General features: G+C 43.8%; 1 protein-coding gene and 3 non-coding genes across 6 annotated transcripts in view; all 4 read right to left on the bottom strand.

Moving 5' to 3' along the window:
- Positions 1-518: 518 nt before the first annotated feature.
- Positions 519-607, bottom strand: LOC121815048. Its single transcript, XR_006054749.1, has one exon. It is a non-coding gene; the product is annotated as a small nucleolar RNA SNORD60 (small nucleolar RNA).
- Positions 608-793: 186 nt separating this feature from the next.
- Positions 794-882, bottom strand: LOC121815049. Its single transcript, XR_006054750.1, has one exon. It is a non-coding gene; the product is annotated as a small nucleolar RNA SNORD60 (small nucleolar RNA).
- Positions 883-4,875: 3,993 nt separating this feature from the next.
- The window catches only part of si:dkeyp-9d4.3 (caskin-1), a 47,864-nt gene continuing 34,904 nt past the window's right edge, over positions 4,876-17,835 (bottom strand). For 2 of the 3 annotated variants that reach the window (XM_042223870.1, XM_005929279.3), the window contains 8 exons: positions 17,635-17,702; positions 15,406-15,513; positions 14,784-14,885; positions 14,519-14,657; positions 11,932-12,734; positions 11,199-11,856; positions 9,097-9,718; positions 4,876-6,846 (listed from right to left, as the gene is read on the bottom strand). In XM_042223870.1, the coding sequence (XP_042079804.1) occupies positions 6,750-6,846; positions 9,097-9,718; positions 11,199-11,856; positions 11,932-12,734; positions 14,519-14,657; positions 14,784-14,885; positions 15,406-15,513; positions 17,635-17,702 (2,597 nt within the window). In that variant the 3' untranslated portion in view covers positions 4,876-6,749. The remainder of the gene's footprint in view (positions 6,847-9,096; positions 9,719-11,198; positions 11,857-11,931; positions 12,735-14,518; positions 14,658-14,783; positions 14,886-15,405; positions 15,514-17,634; positions 17,703-17,835) is intronic. The other variant, XM_042223871.1, reaches the window with a different exon arrangement.
- On the bottom strand, positions 16,663-16,734 carry trnap-cgg. The gene has a single exon. It is a non-coding gene; the product is annotated as a tRNA-Pro (tRNA).

The following is a 17,835-nucleotide window of genomic DNA, read 5'->3' on the forward strand; positions in this document are numbered from 1 at the left end:
GAATTCACAAACTCATGGTGGATGAATTTGGCCTAAATCTTCATTTTTGGCTTTAATCAGGCATCAGAATTTCAATAGAATGACACCACCACAGAGACCATTCAGAAAACGAGAGTTTAACTTTTATTTGGCAAATTTGAAAAAGTATTTTTAAATAACTGCATAAAACAACATCCTCCTGTCCCATAAAATCATCTTTGCTGGGTTTGTCCTGTGAGCAGCTTCCCCATCTGGTGACGACATCTGAATACCACACCTGAAAGACACAAATACACATTCATGTGAGTGACAGAAGGAGAAAAGCAAAACAAGCCATGAGCTGGAAGTTCATATACACGAGGTGTTGAGTTTTTCTCGTCACTGGCTCTCCCACATGCATCGCATATAAACAGACTTACCGTAAAGAAACTAGATCACCATCTGCCATCCTGAGTCGGGCTGTAAACAAGAGGAGCAGCTCAGTTATTATTCACATAAAGACATTCGTAGCATCACATGGTATTACAGGATTACTCCAGAAGCCTCAGAGAAAAGCTGGAATCAGGAGCTGAAGCTCAGCTCTCATAGTAGGTGTCAGAAAAGATTGTTTAGTTTGTCATCACAGGCTGAAAATGTTCGAGTACCAGCATCTTATACAGACTCACCTGATTTCAGACCAGCATGAAAGCCTATTTCTCAGGACCATGTGGCAAAATACAGCCTACTTCCAGTCACTTTCCTCTCACCTAAAAAACAGTTGTTTTTAAAGATGAAGGCAACGTGACAATTCATAAAAAATTTATCATAAATAACTGAGCCTCAGAGAAAAGCTAGAATCAGGAGCTGGAGTTCAGCTCTCATAGTAGGTGTCAGAAAAGTTTATTTAGTTTGTCGTCACAGGCTGGAACCGGTTCGTTTGTTAAGAGAAGAAGAAAGAAGAAAAAAAGGCTCACCGGCTGTTTTCTTTTTGCTCTGCTTTCATCTCCAGGTGATCACATTGTTCTCTGACTGCATTCAGCCAGCCTTCAGTCTGCTAAACAGCCCTGTGCATTCTCCAGCCTCTGCACTGTCATCCAATCCCACCGTGAAGGCTGAAAAACAATTAAGACACAAACACAATGATCTTAATCATGAGCAAAAGGCACTTCATGCGCTTTGGAAATTGATTACTGGAGCCTCAAATGACTTGCAAATCTTGCTTTGTTGTAGCAAAACAGGCTGAAAGGCACATTTGTAAAGGTCGCACGGCAGAAGGAGCTTTTTATTTTAACAGAGACAAATCCAAACGCCCCCCAAAACCCTTTAACCAACCGCTACGAGTGTGTACAACCGAGACTATGTGTGTAGTAATTCAGAAACTGTGTCATGAGTTTGTCCAGCAGTGTTGCTCAGACTGTGTCTGCAACATGTAGCATAAACTGTATATAAAAGGAGGACACAGTCAGTGACACTTTGCCTTTATGACACCTCAAGCAAAAGATTTCTGGCATTACCATTACTATTATTATTATTAATAATAATACATTTTTAAACCAGACACTCCCAAATTTCCCCTTGTGGGACAATTAAAGGATTATTCTATTCTTATTCTTTGTAAATAGCACATCTGACTGTGAGACTCACAGGCCCATTATACTCGCCCTCATTTGCTAAAGTGTCGTCACATGCCACACTTTGGCATTGTGTCAGCTGGTTGGCACATCTCAATTTTTTTTTAAGCCTCACATGAGAGCTACCGCCGCTGTGTTGAAAATCTGAGTGTATGATCGTGTCACTGTTAATAATGAAATAAAACCCTTCTCTGCTTCCAGTGTTGATGTCTACACCCACGGTGTAGCAGTGGCAACATTGCCGTGTGTACTCATACCCTTGGTGTTGGTGTAAATGCTACAGAGCTGTGGCGACATCACCATTTGAGCACCACATAACCAATGCAGCAAGCATAAAGGGGCCCAAGCAGGTCCACTGTAAAGCATATCCTGCTTCATCAGGTTTATTAGCAATGAAACAAATTCTTCAGGAAAATGTTTGCTTCTTTCCTCTGACCTCAGTAATGTCATTTTTGCATAGATGTCTAGAAAGCTGTTTACCCCCTGCTGACAATTAGGCAAAAGTGCAGCTCTAAGGCATTTAATAACGTTCAGGCGCCAATGTTATGTCCATCTTTTATATACAGTCTATGACATGTATCAGGCTAAACACACAGCTGAGCATTCATACACAGAAAGAATGCATTAATTAAATGTGTAATGAGTGAATCAGGGAATCTTTTACTTTGCGCAGAATTGCTTAAAATATTTGTTGCAGAATTGAACAACTGGTTCCACAAAGACGTGAAAACCGTGACCCTTAAAGTAATTTTGAAGAATAGCTAAATGGATCCGTCATTTAACTAAAGTGTTGCTTAATCCAGTGAATGCACTTTAAAAATCGGAGCACAAGTTCTACTTTATCGCCACATGGTTGCACGTGCTTGCGATGTAAGTCGCTGTACACTTCCTCCACGTGCAGACCCAGTACTCACCTCGTTCACTCTTAACCGCTTTCCTTTGAAGTATTTAGCGAAGCAGACCAGATCGTTTCGGCCTTTTTTGCTTCCATGTTGTGTGTTTATAGTATATAGTCTTCAAAGGTCCATCGTCTGCTCGGGCTGAGAAGGAAAAGACCTGCATGCCCGCCTGAAGTCCCTCACATACCCTCTCAGGGTTAAAGCCCCTCCCCCGTGTCCTATCATTTCCGGGCTAACTGTTAGCTGCAGAGCTAGCTTAATTGTTTCTGCTGGGGGGGGGGTTTCGTTTTTTTTGTCCCTGTTTTTGTTTACTGGGTCTTCATTGATATGCGGGCATAAGAACAACAGTTATTGTAAACTGTAATTAGAAACAAAGTTAATGCTGTCAGCATGTTTCAGATGCGCAAGGTCCAAGGCATCATGGGACTTGTAGTTCCTCGTGGTCAACGAACCCTTTCAACCCTGAACCATTATAACTGCCATAAAATCCTTTTCTTACTTTCTTTCTTTTTTTAAATTGAGTGTTTATTGAAACTTCTGACTTTTTATAATCATTTGCTACATCTGGCATTTTTCTTTTTTTGGAAATTTATTAGGAATTTCAGGCAGGAAATTAAGAAAATTCAAGTATCACTAGTTAATAGTTTTTGAAAAAAAAAAAAAAAAAAAAAAAAAAAAAAAAAATATATAATATATTATATATATATATATATATATAATATATATATATATATATATATACACACACCTTTAACTCCCAGCAGGCATGATGACATAACAGGACAATGTGGATAAACTCAAAAAGTGCAACCACAGATAAACCCAGCCTGCATGTCAGCATCCTTTAATCAGTTGGGCCCCTGTACCTGTGTGCACATATCACATGTAGAAAGCCATGTTAACAACAAACACCTGTCTGAAAGTGTAAAATCTCACTGAGAATAATACTATTAATCATGTACTGGACTTTTCATTGGGTGAACAAAAGGTGTGGCTCCTCCTATGGTGCAGTGAAAAATCAGTGCTGCACAGGAATGTGCCTGGAATTTGTTTTTACACGATTTGAAGGTTATAAAAACTGGCCTGTCACCTTATTTGTAGTTTTACCTGTCAACAGAAATATCTGCAATATACCATATGTAATTGTAGTTAACTGGCATAGCTAGATCTGCAGAATATAGAAACAATGTAGTAATAAGACTGGATATATAATGTTGACTGCAGACTCACTTTGTTAGGTGCACCTGTTTAACTGCTTATCAATGCTGATATCTAATCAATGACAGTGCAGCAACTCAGTGCATTAGGCATTTAGACATGGTTAAGATGACCTGCTGAAGTTCAAACTGAGCATTGGAACAGAGAAAAAAAGCTGATTAAAGTGACAAAGCATGGCTGTTGGTGCCAGACAGACAGCAGATATTTCAGTAACTGCTCATCTACTGGGATTTTCCCATACAGCCATTTCTAGAGGTTACAGAAAATGTTCTGAAAAAGAAAAAATATTCAGTGAGCAGCAGATCTCTGTGTAAAAATACCTTTTTGATGTCAGAGGTCAGAGTGTGTAATGAATGCTATGCAGAAGAGCATCTCTGAATGCACAACACCTCAAACGTGGAAGCAGATGGACAGCAGCAGCAGAAGACCTCACCGGTTGTCACTCCTATCAGCTAAGGAAAGGAAACTGAGGCTGCAATTCACCAAAACTGGTCAGGAACATTATGCAGGATGGGTCCATGAGTCCTCCATTAGACACTTCATTTCCTTCATCCTGGTGTTTTCTTCTGCTGCAGGTTGTGGGGTTCTTTTGTTTTGTTTTTTTTGCAGTTTCTGCATATTCGAAACCTGTCACACACATCTCCGGTAATTTCAAGCACTGTACAGCTCATTTAAGTTATAGAGTCTGATTGAAAAACAAAGGCCAGGGCAACATTTCCTTAATATTAGCTGGCAAACAATCACCAACATTTCTCATGGGGGTAATCAACCCCTGTGTCCCCACTGAAATCCCCACATATGGCAAAGGCATTTTCTTTTTTCCACATTGCTTAAATTTCTGTGTCACACGTCAGTGAGTAGAAATAGCCAAAATACACATTACCTGTTCAGTTATATTTTATCGCTGTACGCTCGGGTTTGGGTAGGTAATAAATCTTGTTCTGCAATTTATAACAGTATTTTGCCTGAAAATTCAATGCATTCGGTCTTAAAAATGGAGATAGATTCACTTAGGTTTCTGATTCTTTTGGAGAGCATTCCAAAAGCAGCAAAATTATTACCAGAGGATTTTCCACTGACATGTTCTGCCATTGTGTGCGGGTGAAGTGACTCGGGCGTAATCAGGCCTGCTGTAGAAGGCGAGATGCAAAAGAACAACTGCGAAAGAGTAGCATCCGGTTTATTTTATTTTTTTACATTTATTCTCATCACAGCTGTACAGGAATGCATCGTCACAGCAGAAACACAACCTAAACCCAACCAACATGGCACAACAGCCGTCACAACACATCCAGAACTCGACCAGAAGCTCACCTCAATGCCTACAGCCATTATCGTTATTGTTATTATTAATAGTATTCACATAGATCCATCTGTCTCTCAAATATATCATCTTTGTTTTCAAAGAGCATAAAAATACAAGTGGACTCTTCATTGGGGGATGAACACTGGTGGTTGATCCACTGTCTGGCTAACACTGGGGGGGTTTGAGGGGGGAGGCTCTGAGTGGGCCACTAAAAACCAGGGATTCAAGGAGGAGCGGAGCCAACTTATTACAGCTTACGGGGGGACTTACATGGGCTGGTTTTAAATGGGGTAGACAAGCTGACTAATTTTAGAGGTCGTATATAGAAGCTATTCAGACATCACAGACACAAAAGGGCTTGTAAGGAACCCAAAAAAACCCAATAAATATGTTAAAGTATGGAACAAAAACCAAACAAACCAAAAATCTGAATATATGAAGAACACTACGAAGGCACAGAGAGATGTAGAGTTAACAAACCAGACACAGAGGGAGATTGTAAAAAAACAAAAAGTGGGGGAGACGAGATTCAAGGTGGGCCAATTAGAGGCAGTTTCACTAACCAACACTAGAGGGAGCCATAACAGCTCAAATACCCAGGTATACTATAAACTCTATGTATGTATACTGGATGTACTATATAAAGCATTGAAATATAGGTTTATCTTTTATAAACACTGTTCACTGCAGCAGGACAAAGGGATATACCGCATGAGTGTGCTTGTAAATATTTATATATATATAATATATGTTCATGGGTGTGGTGTGTGTGTGTATGTGTGTGTGTGTGCAGATTAATTTTCAAGCAAACCTCCGCAGCTGGAGTTAACCGCCAACAAAGCTGAAGACTAGCAAGATGTAATAAGTGTGTGCATGTGTGTGTGCGTGCGAGTGTCTCAAAACTCATGGACACACATCTATATCATCTTTCTGATCATTACAACAACTACTGTACGAGAGGGAGGACACTGACGTGAGCATCAGCAGGGACTACACACGACGACGACAACGGCAACGGCATCAACAACAACAACAACATGAACAGAGACGACACACAGGGAGTCAGGAAGTCCGGCTAACCATAATCCTCCACTGGAACAGAAGAGAAATAGAGGCTACGAGTTGACTGGAAAAATGCATCCTTTTGACGCTGCAGGAGCGAATCGGGCTCAGAAAGCGGCCCGCCTCTCTCCCCGTGTGCTTTTATAAATCTTCTCGGACGTCTCATCAGTATCTACCTTGTCTATCTATGTATCTAGCTATCTAGCTATCTCCCTGTCAGATGGATAGTGTGCTTATTTTGCAAGCAATATGCTTATCTGCTGTCTCCCTGTCTGACTGAGTCAGCATGTCGGTCCAAGTCTGTAGAGATCAAAGGATGAGGAAAATGATTGTGCTTCTCATGGTTCACACAGCCATCTGAGGCCGGGTGGCAGCGGAGGCGGCGGCGGCGACATGCTGAGCTGCAGAGGTCAGAGGTTGTGTGGGAGCGGCCTCCTTGCACCAGGAGGCGTACTAGAGCTACTGCACCAAACAAAGAGGACCCCCCCCCACTCCCCTCGTCAGTACTGTACAAGGCTACATGAGAAAGCGCTCACGCACGCACGAGGGGGCGCACGCTCGAACACACACTCTCCGCGCCGGCACTGAGCCTTGGGAGAGTTTTCTTACACCTACGCATGATGAGGGGGGAGGCGAGGGAAAGGGCTTGTAGGAAAATGAGATGCGTGCAGCAGATCAGTCCAGCATCGCATCCAGTTGGTCTGCCAAGTCGTCAAACATGCTGCCAATGTCGTCCAAGATGGAGACTGTTGCTTTTTTTCCGGAGAGAGAGCTGGAAGTTGGGCGAGAATAAAAGAAGGGTTCGGTTAGTGCTGAGGCATACAGCAAAGAATCAGAGATGGAAAGTGGAGGGATTTGAGAGGATGCAAATATCTAACACTGATCGCACATTAGCTACTTTGAATGACCTTCTGTGACCTAAGTTGTCACCGGTGATGACCTCTAACCCCAGGCAATAAGAATATGTATATTTTGTTTGTTTGTTTTTGTTCAAATTTTAAGTTCAAGATAAAGTTTTGGCAGTCAGGGAACAAAGAAATAGATCATAGCAAAGGTTTTTCACATTTCTTTCAAAATACAGGGTTAAGGTCTCATTTCCACATATAAGGACTTAGACCAGCTAACATTCCAGCTCCTGAGTATAAATTCCGTGCGATGTTGGATTAAGTGGTTGTGCAAACTGTTTGCAGCATTTACCAGTGCTGCTTCTTGCATGCACCCTCACATAAAACCACGTGGAGATATATCCAGAGGTGTGAATGTGTGTGAAGCAGATTACTTCCTGTTGCATGCTGCATGTCAGACAGTCCTGACCTAATTCTCCCAAAACTGTCCAAAGTTCATGTGTTTAAGCTTGTTCTGTGTTGTGCTTATTCACTTGTGAATACAGGGCCGGTATTTCCGATACCAGCATCAACACTAATGCTTTCAATTATACATAATACTTTTAACTTAGAGTAGTGTGTCATGATTCATGAGGTGAGTCATCATCAGTTTGCAAATTCTGAACACACTTTGCTGATCACTAATTTAATGATTTAAATAAGCTATAGGCTATAAATAAAACAGACCTGACAGTCAACACAAAAAGGTTGAGACATTTTTCAAAGTGCATGTCTGAGGAATATTTTTCATTTCCCCCAAAATAATTTATTTAACACAGTTCACTGAGCTACATACTTAACTTAGAGGATAGAAGCAAAGTATCTTACCCTGATAGTATTGATCCAATACCAATACCAGTGTCGGATCGATACTACTACGCCCACCTCTAGTTGAAGCAGCTAAAGATGCCAGAGGAGTCATTTGGATAGTTTCAGCTGGTAATATTTGATTTTTTTTCCACCCAGCAAGTTTGTTTTCCTTCTAATTGTTTGTCTCCATGAATTCCAAAACCCATTTGGCTACTTAGCTATTCGATGCCCTGTTATATCTAACAGCAACCTCTAGCTTTGTTGTCCTGTCATTATTGATAGTGGTGCAGTCGGCAATTCTTGGATTCACGACGCCTCCCCGAGTGGACTCGCAGCGTGTAATCCCCTTGCACTGTTTTTGGTCTTCTTCCTGACAGCCTCACTGCTTTGCTGTTCACTTTCCTTACAGTGAATCACAGAGCTGTTTTTAAAACAAAGGGAATGTTTACCACGGCCGCTGCTTCGCATTTAAATCATTGCGATCAAAACGCGGCACGGCTTTGTTTGTGAAGCAGCCGCAGGAAATGCAATTTCATCGTCCGTTTGCGTGCGCGACAAACATACCCATACGCACAAGCAAACCCTGGCTGGGTCCAGATTTTTGAATTCCTCCACTCCACTGAGTTGATCAACTGAGGGGGAATGAGTTGATGATATTAAACAAAAACAAATTTGGATCGCTGTTTTAAAGCAACTCATTGGATTAGAATAAAAGTGCTGCTTTATATCCTTCTCCTTCTTTGCCTTTTCAGCTGCACTGGAATAACTGCTGATAGCTAATGGGGAAAAACATATATCCCCTTCCTGTTTTGGTTTTCACAGGAGATCAAACAAAACTTCAAACCCATAGATCAGGGCTGTCAAATGTAAGGTTTGACAATCTGAGCATCTTACCAGAAGATTTTCTGTTTTTTTACACATTTATCATGTAAAAAGCTGCTGAAGTTTCACTTCTTTTTCCTGTATCAAGATATGTCAGGGATTAAATATCTTTAACCTGGCAGAAAAGGGAGTTTCACTGGTTGGGCCCACTTAAGATCAATGGCTACATCCATGTTTTGTACTGTCTATACTCAAACCAGGAGTGTGTGTATATTTCTCACAATCTTGAGCTTGATGTCAACACGAGCCTCGGGAGTCCTTTCTGTACAGCACTAGCACTTCCATTACACTGAAGCCTGTAATAAGCTGTCTCAATTTGCAGCTCTACACCGCGTCAAGTTATTTATGATCTAATCCCTTTGTCATTAGGTTGGGTGCCAACATGCAGTCCCGATGAATATAAATCTCCTTTCAGTGGGAAAATGAGATTTGCTTCTAGTACTCACTCATTTTGTGTGTCCTCCTCTTTGATCTGATGCTCCACAGCCTCCAGAGCTGCAGCCAAAGAGGCGCTGGTCTCCTCCAGCCGATGCTGAACCTCTCCCTCCTGCTCTCCTTCCCCTGCTCGACTCTCCACACTGTCGCTCTTTGAGGACTTCCTCTCCAGCTCCTTCAAAGCCCCGTCCTCGGCTCTGCTTCTCTCCTCTTCCTGCTCTTTGTGCCTCCTGTGCTCTCGCTCTCTCCTCCTTTCCTCTTCATCTCGCCTCCTATCCTCTTCCTCCTCCACTTCCCGCAAGCCCAACAGGTCGATGGAGAGACCGGTGATCGAGGAGCGTGGAGGTTTGACGGGGTGCGGTGAGGGAGTGGACGGACTCTGGGCTGGAGAAGGGGAAGTGAGAGGGAGCCCGGGTGAGAGGCAGGGAGCGGAGGGGGTGTCGGGGGCTGGAAGAGGGGCGGCAGAGAGCGGAGAGGAGGGTTTGGGGGCCGGGGTGGGGCTGGCTGCAGCCGGGCTGGTAGCGGCGGGGCTCGGGCTCATGGTTGCTGAAGCTACTATTGCTTTGCCAGGTTTAGGTGCTGTCGGAGGCCCACGCGGCTTCGGGGACACGGGGGGAGGGACACGCTTCGACTCTGCTCAGAGAGAATCACAAAGAACGACGTCACTTTTCTCACATAGATGATATCTATTTCTCTGAAGAATCAAAACAAAGAGACTGCTGTTATCGATTATTGATTTTTTAAAAATGTTTTAGTCTTTGAGCACCTTTGTTTCCTGGCATAGTTTACTTGCCTGGTTTTGAATTTACAGAGCAACAGAAACATTTCAGTTTTTAATACTGAATGACTTAATGAGGTTTTGACCCGTGTGTGACCAAAAAGCGTCAGCTAATCGAGTGGCAGCAAATCATGTCCTGATATGCTCAGCACGACCTGCTCAACTTCAAACTGAGCAGAAAAGAGAAAGAAAGAAGATTTAAGTGGCTTTTGATGTGGGATGTTTGTTTGTTGGTGCTTGTCGGTCAGGTCTGATGACTTCAGAAGCTGCTGGGATTTTCCCCACACAACCATCTCTATGGTTTAAGGGAAAATATCTAGCCAGCTGCAGTTCTCTAAGTGAAAAAGCTTTGTTGATGTCACAGGTGGGAGGAGAATGGCCAGAGTGCTCTGAGTTGACAGGAAGTCAACAGTAACTCAAATAACCACTGGAGTGTAAAAGAGCACTTCTGAACACAGCGAGGGATAACAACTGTAAACGCTTATGGAGCCACCGCTTGTGATGAATTCTAACTCTTTTACTAATCACTGATTTCATGCAGAGTACAAGGTTACACATAAAGCAGGATGTCTTTGGATTAAATGACATTAATTTAAAAACAATGTTTGTCATGAATATGAACAGATGTTAATGATATTTAAGTTAAGGTAACACGGAAAATAATATAATAGGACCTTTTATATTTGCTGTACTCAACTATGCAATGTGTGTTATAAGCCAAGTTAATTAATATTAACTATATTTTATTAAACATGTGGGCAGTGAGCTGTATGTGTCTGAGTTTAGAAGAGAAGAAAAATGATCCCATCCGTTTTTTTGGTTCTTCCTGTGAAATGGGAGTTTTTCTTCCCTACTCTCGCCAAATGTTTGCTCATAGGGGGTCGTCTGATTGTTGGGATTTTTCTGTTGGATTGTAGAGTCTTTAACATATAATACAAAGCTCCTTGAGGCGACTGTTTTTGTGATTTGACCTTGACTTTCATTGTTAGTGCCCATGGTCAAAAGGTTTCACGAAACCATATCCAGTATTGTATAATATGAAAGGCCATTGAGGGAGCTATACAATGCACTTTTTGTTTTTTCAATACGACACCGTACGTCATCAACATAAGATGACGCCATAACAGGCTGATGTCAGCATGTTGTAATAAAACATCATAAAACATCAAAGGTTTTATGGGGGGAGTTGCGTGTTCTTCTTTTCTGTCTCTGTTTCCACTTTCTCCACCAAATAAAGGCAGAAATTAATAAATATTTAAACGTCCTAAGTATAGGATTTTGATTTTCTGACACAGAAGTTATATTCAGTGACCATGTGTTGTGTGTGTGTCTCACCGGGGCTCTGGGCCAGCTCAGCAGTGTCAGGCCCGGGTATGGGGACCCTACGAGTCGGAGTCGGGGGGTCAGCTTGCGGCTTCTTCAGGGTGACAGTGGATGGTTTGGGTGAAACTGGTGGCTTCAGAGACTTCCTAGCTTCCATCCACTCACAGCTCTCCTTGTTGGTCTCCGTCCTCTCGGAGATCTCAGACACCGGCCTCCGCCTCAGGATCACGCCGCCGTTCTGCTGCGGTTCGCTTTCAATTTTACGGCAGCTATCTATTTGACTGATAGGAGAATCTGATTGGTTATTGCTTTGAATGAGATGCTCCGTGTGCTCAGTCGTGCGTGGCCTCCTGCGTATGGTGTCAGAGCCAGTAGTCGTGGTAACAACCGTGGTAGACACAGATGCAGGAGCTTCAGAGTCCGCGGCCTCAGGACGCGGCTTCCTCCGGAGCGTCGCTGTGCCGTCTGTGATCTCTGATGCTGAGGTGAGCACGGTGGAGCGGGGCCGAGGCTCGGGGCGTCGCGGGACCGGTTGCTGAGGTAATTGGTCAGACTGATCTCCAGGGAGTCCTTCGGGTCCACTGATGGTCCTGCGGCGATTTAAAACATCATCTTCTTCAGATCCGAGACCTCCTGCGCCTGCCTGGCGACGAAGAAGCGGCGGACTCACCTGTAGATCACATCACTGTTAGACATGTACCCCAAAAAACTCATACATTTGACTCTCACAGTCACTGTCACCCACCTGCAGGTAGTTGGTGCTGCTTCCCAGATTCTTCGGCAGCGTTTTGGTTCCACTCACGATGGATGTTTCCAGCATGGCCGCGAGGCTGCGAACACTCCCAGAAGCTCCGTCTGACCTCTCCAAGCCTGCTGACTCCTGAGCCCTTAAAGCAGCTCCCAGGCTGCCACAGTCACTAGCTCGCCGCTCTCGATAGGTTGGCAGCCCGAGCAGTCCCTCCACCTGCCCCTCGCCCTCCCCGTCACCCCCGGTAATGGAAGAACAGGACCGTTTAGGAGGTGTTGGGGGCCGACCTTTCCTACGGGGGCGAAGGGTAACAGATGATTGGCTGCGGTTAACAGTGACATCATTAGCGGCAGCGGTATGTGAAGAGCTGCTGCGGCACACGGTGGCATATCTAGAGTCTGATTCCGAGCCAATTAGACTGTGAGTTCTCCGTCGCTCTTCCTCCACGTTGGGCAGCCTCAGCAGAGGTACTGCCGAGTCTGCTGTCGACTGCTGGGTGGATGGCCGCGGCCGAGCCCTGGGGGAAGCCTGCTGGGTCCGAGTGTGCGGGGGCGTTTGCGGTGGGGTTTGAGTCGGTGTGTGGGGAGGGGTCTGTGTGTGTGCGAGACCTGGGCGAGGTTTGGCCCGAGGGCTGGGCACCCCGTCCCTCTGCTTCCTCGCCTCTTTCCGCAGCTCTGATGTAGTGCTGCCGCCTGGGCTGGATGGAGGTGTAGAGGGGCTCTGAGGAGGCTCGGAGCCACTTTCTCCTCTCTGAAGCTCCTTCAGCCGCTTCACTCCCAACATTATCTTCTTCTGATGACCTGAGGGGGGGGCAGGAGTGCGGGGCAAAACAGAGGATTGTGAGAAGAGAATAAGCTATATTTACACTGCAAAGCTAGGAGAGAGTGGCATTTCTGCATAAAAGCCACCATGAAATACAAATTTACATTTTCTTGAAAACTGCAAATCTTTAATGGCAACCTCATTCTGCGCTAGTCATGCAGATTAAAACTAACCCAAAGGTTTTGGAACAATTCTCCCCAGCAAAAAGTTGAATAATACTTACATCTCTGTATAGGTTTGTTTTGCTTTTTAACAGTATTATCCAAGTAGGATCTGATATCCTCGTGTTGTTCCCACATCATCATAATAAATGTTGTTCCAGGTTCAACATTGCAAGTGACCAATGACATTGTTGTGATGTCATACTTTTGCGCCTTAAAAAAAATCTACTTAACTTGCAAGAAACCGCCTCTGTCCGCCAATCCAGCAATTTGAATTCGCTGCATTTCAGGATACTGTTCTTTAATACATGGTAAGCATTATACATATTGTCCTTGCAGCATTGGAATTTCATAAATGAATTAATCGCTTGGCTTGCAAAAGTTATTGTGTTATTGGTGGGACCGTTGCTAAGCAGCACTCCCACTCTATGTTATGTCCAAATTCTTCCAGTAGCATAATTCTGGTTCATATCCTGCCCTGCACCGTTTGAAACGTCTAAACATTAAAATGACTGGCTCATGTGCACGCTGGCAGCCACACGCAAACATGGCGTTAGTGCGGAAGCTCTTCACGGTTTTTGACAAACTAAACCACAAAAACATTTGTAACATCCAACTTGCTCAGACATTTAAATCAACCTCACACAGAGCTCAGAGCCAGCCACAAGCCAGCAGCCTCTGTATGAGCAAAGGATCACTGCAGTTAAGAGGCAAATTACAGAGAAGAGGTTGAAGTCCTGTTATCTTGTTTTGTCATATGTAAAAGTCTCGAGCCACCCCTCAAACTTTTGTTTAATAATTTATTTTATTATTAAAATAATATCTTGCATTGTAGAAAAGTTGTTTTTTTGCTTGTATATGCTGAAAGCTATAGATTACAGCAAGAAAACTGGCAAAAATCTCTACTAGACTGGACTAATTAACCGACAGAGTGGAAGATGCACAAAAATTCTATCTGGTAGGATTTCTCTTCAACCTGCCTGCGCGCTCAAACAGGAAAATCCATCTTCTTTCCAACAGTGTCTTCCTGTTTTTATCTTTCTTCACTGACCACATTTTTCACACTAAAAACACAAATTTTGTGGAGCTACTTCTTGGGACTGTCACATTTTTTAAAGGAGGTAGATACGATTTACAGATTGGCTTTCTAAGCGAGAGCAGTGCCGAGACGATTTTTACATTTGTTTTGACAGCTGGTTACAATGAGTCACACAGAGCGTCTTCACCAGGTGCAATCAATAGACACTTAACAGGCTGAAGATGATGGGGCGCATAATCGTCTGTTATCGCTTTATTGGTTCATTTGAATCTCAACGTTCCCTCTGTGATGCGTTTATACCTTTGTTCACATTAAATTCTTGTATCTCTCACACACAAACGGTTACACGTGATTATAGAGAACAGCTTGAAATGCGCTTCGACACATTTTAGCCAATTTAAAGCAATTGATCCATCTGTCTGTTCATATCTACGCAATTTCTAAACAACAAACACAGAACAAACTAACAGGAACCCGGCTTCCTAATGAAGGGTCGCACTTTTCTATAGAACTTGTGTTATAATATATTGCCTATAATCTTAATAATGACGTTTTATCTTACCGAGCTTAGTGATGCCAATCTCTCGCAGATCTTCAAGGCTGATGTCCGAGACAAAGTCAATGTTCTCATAACCATTCTGCACGAGTACCTGGTAGTACTGACTAAGGCCCAGGTGAGACAGCCAGTCTGCCAGATTAGCCTTGATTAAAACAAAGACAGACAGACACAGGCACAGTTATGACGCTGCGTGAGCTGGATGCGTCTGTGCTCTTGTGTTCGTCCGACCTCCTTATTCTAGATTGTATGCAGCAGCTAACATCCTTACAGGCTTGTGGTCGGGCAGCCAGTCTGTGGAGGGCAGCTTGCTGATCTCTGATATTAACTTCTTTCGATGTCCGGGCTTCATGACCCCAATTGCCGTCAGATCCTTCAACGCAAAGCACACTCAGTCACATCATGAACTCATCACCTCTACTGGAGGTGTTTTTATTTTCATTTCTATTCAAATGTGAGCAGTTTTTACAGGCAACTCGGACATTTGCACACGTGATATGCCTTCGGGAATATTTTGGCTTTGGATAATCTCTGATGAGTGTCGCCTGTCCTTTGGGGACGTTTACATCATAGCACTTTGTTTGCTTCAGCGCACACATACACACACACAATCACATTAAAAACCACATTCAAGGACAAACACAGAGTAGTGTTTACAGCACAGACTGGAACACGCGGCCATGTGTGAACACAGGTATGTAAATGAAGCAGACGGAGCATGAGAAGTGACTGGTTGAGGCTCAGGACTCACACCGGGGGGTCAGGTGACAGAGACAGGAGGGTCATGATGACATCATCCAGGTCAGTGGGGAGCTGATTTTTGATAGCTGTGCTGGGCGGAGCCTTGACAGACAAGGGGCGGGACGTGAGGGGGTCAGGGGTCATGACCTTACCTCAGGGGTCATGCGGCTAATGGTGTCTAGATCATATCCCGCGGTGAGGAAGTGGGTGGTGTAGAACTGCAGCTGAAACTCACCCAGCCACGCCACTACTGCCTGCTTCTAGAACAGAGAACACAGAGCGCTACTGCCTGCTTCTAGAAGAGTCCACAGGCCTCTTCTAGAGCCCGCTCTACAACACAGGAGAGAGGACTGTTCTAGAAGACAGCACAGAAACATCTAAGGAAATTCCCCAACCGGAGCCCTAGCCAGCAAGGAAACTGAACCTACTCTGGAACACATGAAGGGGAGCCGTTCTAACTAAAAAGGGAATAAAACATAAGAATAATCCCTCCAATTATTCAAACTCTGCCTGAAATGACTTCAAGATTGTCAGGAATAATAATAATAATAATAGTTTTTCCAAATAATGTTTCACTCCCACACAGTGCTCTTGGTTATCCTCTAGGGTTTGTACAAAGAGTAAGACACATTCTGGATAACAGATTACAAAGTAAGTGCAAATATAAGATGCCTGCTTGCTCCTAGTGTTAATTAGCCTCTTACGTTTTGAGATCTCTGCCACTGAGCTACATCCCACCATCATCTCAATTCATACTTTTCAGTCACATGACTGTTGCAGAGCACTACAGGGCAAAACACTGTCCCCGGGCAGGTCAATTAACAAATAGAAATACATAAAAGCATATCTTCAGTAAGCAAATTATACTCATACAAATATGTGGTTCCCTTTAGGGGTCGCCACACTGAATCATCTCACCCTGTCCTTAGCATTCTGTGTCACACCAACCCTCCTCATGTCCTTCTTCACTACATCCATGAACTTACTCTGTGTTCCTTCTCCTTTCCTCCTGCCTGGCAGCTCCATCTTCGACATCCTTTGTCCAACATACCCACTATCTCAGCCTTGTCTCTCTATCTTTGGCTCCAAGATGATCAACCTGAGCTGGCCCCCTCCATTCTGGTCAAAAACCTTGAAGTCTGGCACCTGTCTTTTTGTTATCCACGTTATACGTCACAGCGGGTCTCACTACTTCCCTGTAAGCCTTCAATTTTACTCACCCTTCTAGCCTTTTGCCAAAAGCATCTTTATGAGATTTCCTTCATTTTTTTCATCTTCAGTGACCATCGTTAAACCAGACCTGCATCTAGTATGAAAATTTAATGTTTAACCTTGCAAATGGTTCACATAGTCCTCCCTATTGATCTGGACTTGGGTACCAGTACCTGGTTTGTGGGTGGATTAAATGAGGGCTCATCCGGGAGTTGAACCCGGGACCTCTCGCACCCGAAGCGAGAATCATACCCCTAGACCAATGAGCCAGTTATAATAATGGGCCCTCAGTTTCAGAATAACTATATACAACATTACTGGTTTCAAGGCAATAATATGTTTATATAACATAAATCTTTTCATAACCTATTTCCATTTTCCAGTGTGCCAGATTGGAGTCTTTGCCTGCTGATTCTAGCCCTTGGGCATTTAAAAAAACTCACAAACACAACAAAACAGATCGACTGGCCCTAAAAAGAAAGCCCCAGAAGGATTACTACGTGCTCTGCTGCTGGTTAATTAGAGCTGGGCAAACTGTTCACAACATGAATATATCTTCATTCCCCTTCCTTGTATTTAGCGATGATGGAAGTCTTCGTGCTAGAGATCTCAAAACTCTAAGCACCTGATGTTGTGACACCCTTCCAGGGGATTTGGGGTTAAATAAACCTTTAGGGGTCTAACAAAATAATCTTCTTTAAATCACTGGTAAATATGTGTTATATTTTCAGCGGTGTACATGTTATAGAGCGCTGCGTGAGGTCAGTCAGTGAGGAAACGCTAGGACGCAGCACGCAGATCAGCCCTGAGCTCCACAGAACACGCAGCACTGCCAGCAGCATGTGGGTGTCTCAGTGCGGTGTGAGGGCAGGGGAGGGAGGGAAAAGGGAGAGGGAAAGGGGGGAGGGACAGAAGGCAAGACAGCAACTGACTCCTCGATGTGTCTGTCACTCTGCCTGTCTCCATGGTGACACACTCGCATGCCCAGCCTCAGCGTGCCATCTTTTCAGGTGCAACACAACCACCGTGTTTCCCACTGAAACCCCACCATTGCAGACGTTCTTTCTGCTACTTGAGAAGAACCAGAAGCAAACGGAAAAATGGAAGCACCGGAATGAATCAATCCATCGGGAAAAAAAAGAAAAGAAAAAAAAAAAGATACAACTCACTTTCCCATCATCCTCTTCGGCCTTCCGTTCAAACGAGCGCTGCTCGTGAACCGTGCTGCTGGAAGAGCCTTAAGGTTTAAGTGATAAAGAAAGGCAAAGAGAAAGGACAAAGAATAAATCACATTACTCTCAACAATTTTCATTTCTCTGTTAATTACACCTTAAAGCTAGCTGTTTACAAAACACCCGCCTATGTATTAT

The sequence above is a fragment of the Haplochromis burtoni genome, unplaced genomic scaffold (assembly GCF_018398535.1).
Source record: "Haplochromis burtoni strain Fernald_Lab_line unplaced genomic scaffold, NCSU_Asbu1 Contig_122, whole genome shotgun sequence".
In the NCBI taxonomy this organism is placed as follows: domain Eukaryota; kingdom Metazoa; phylum Chordata; class Actinopteri; order Cichliformes; family Cichlidae; genus Haplochromis; species Haplochromis burtoni.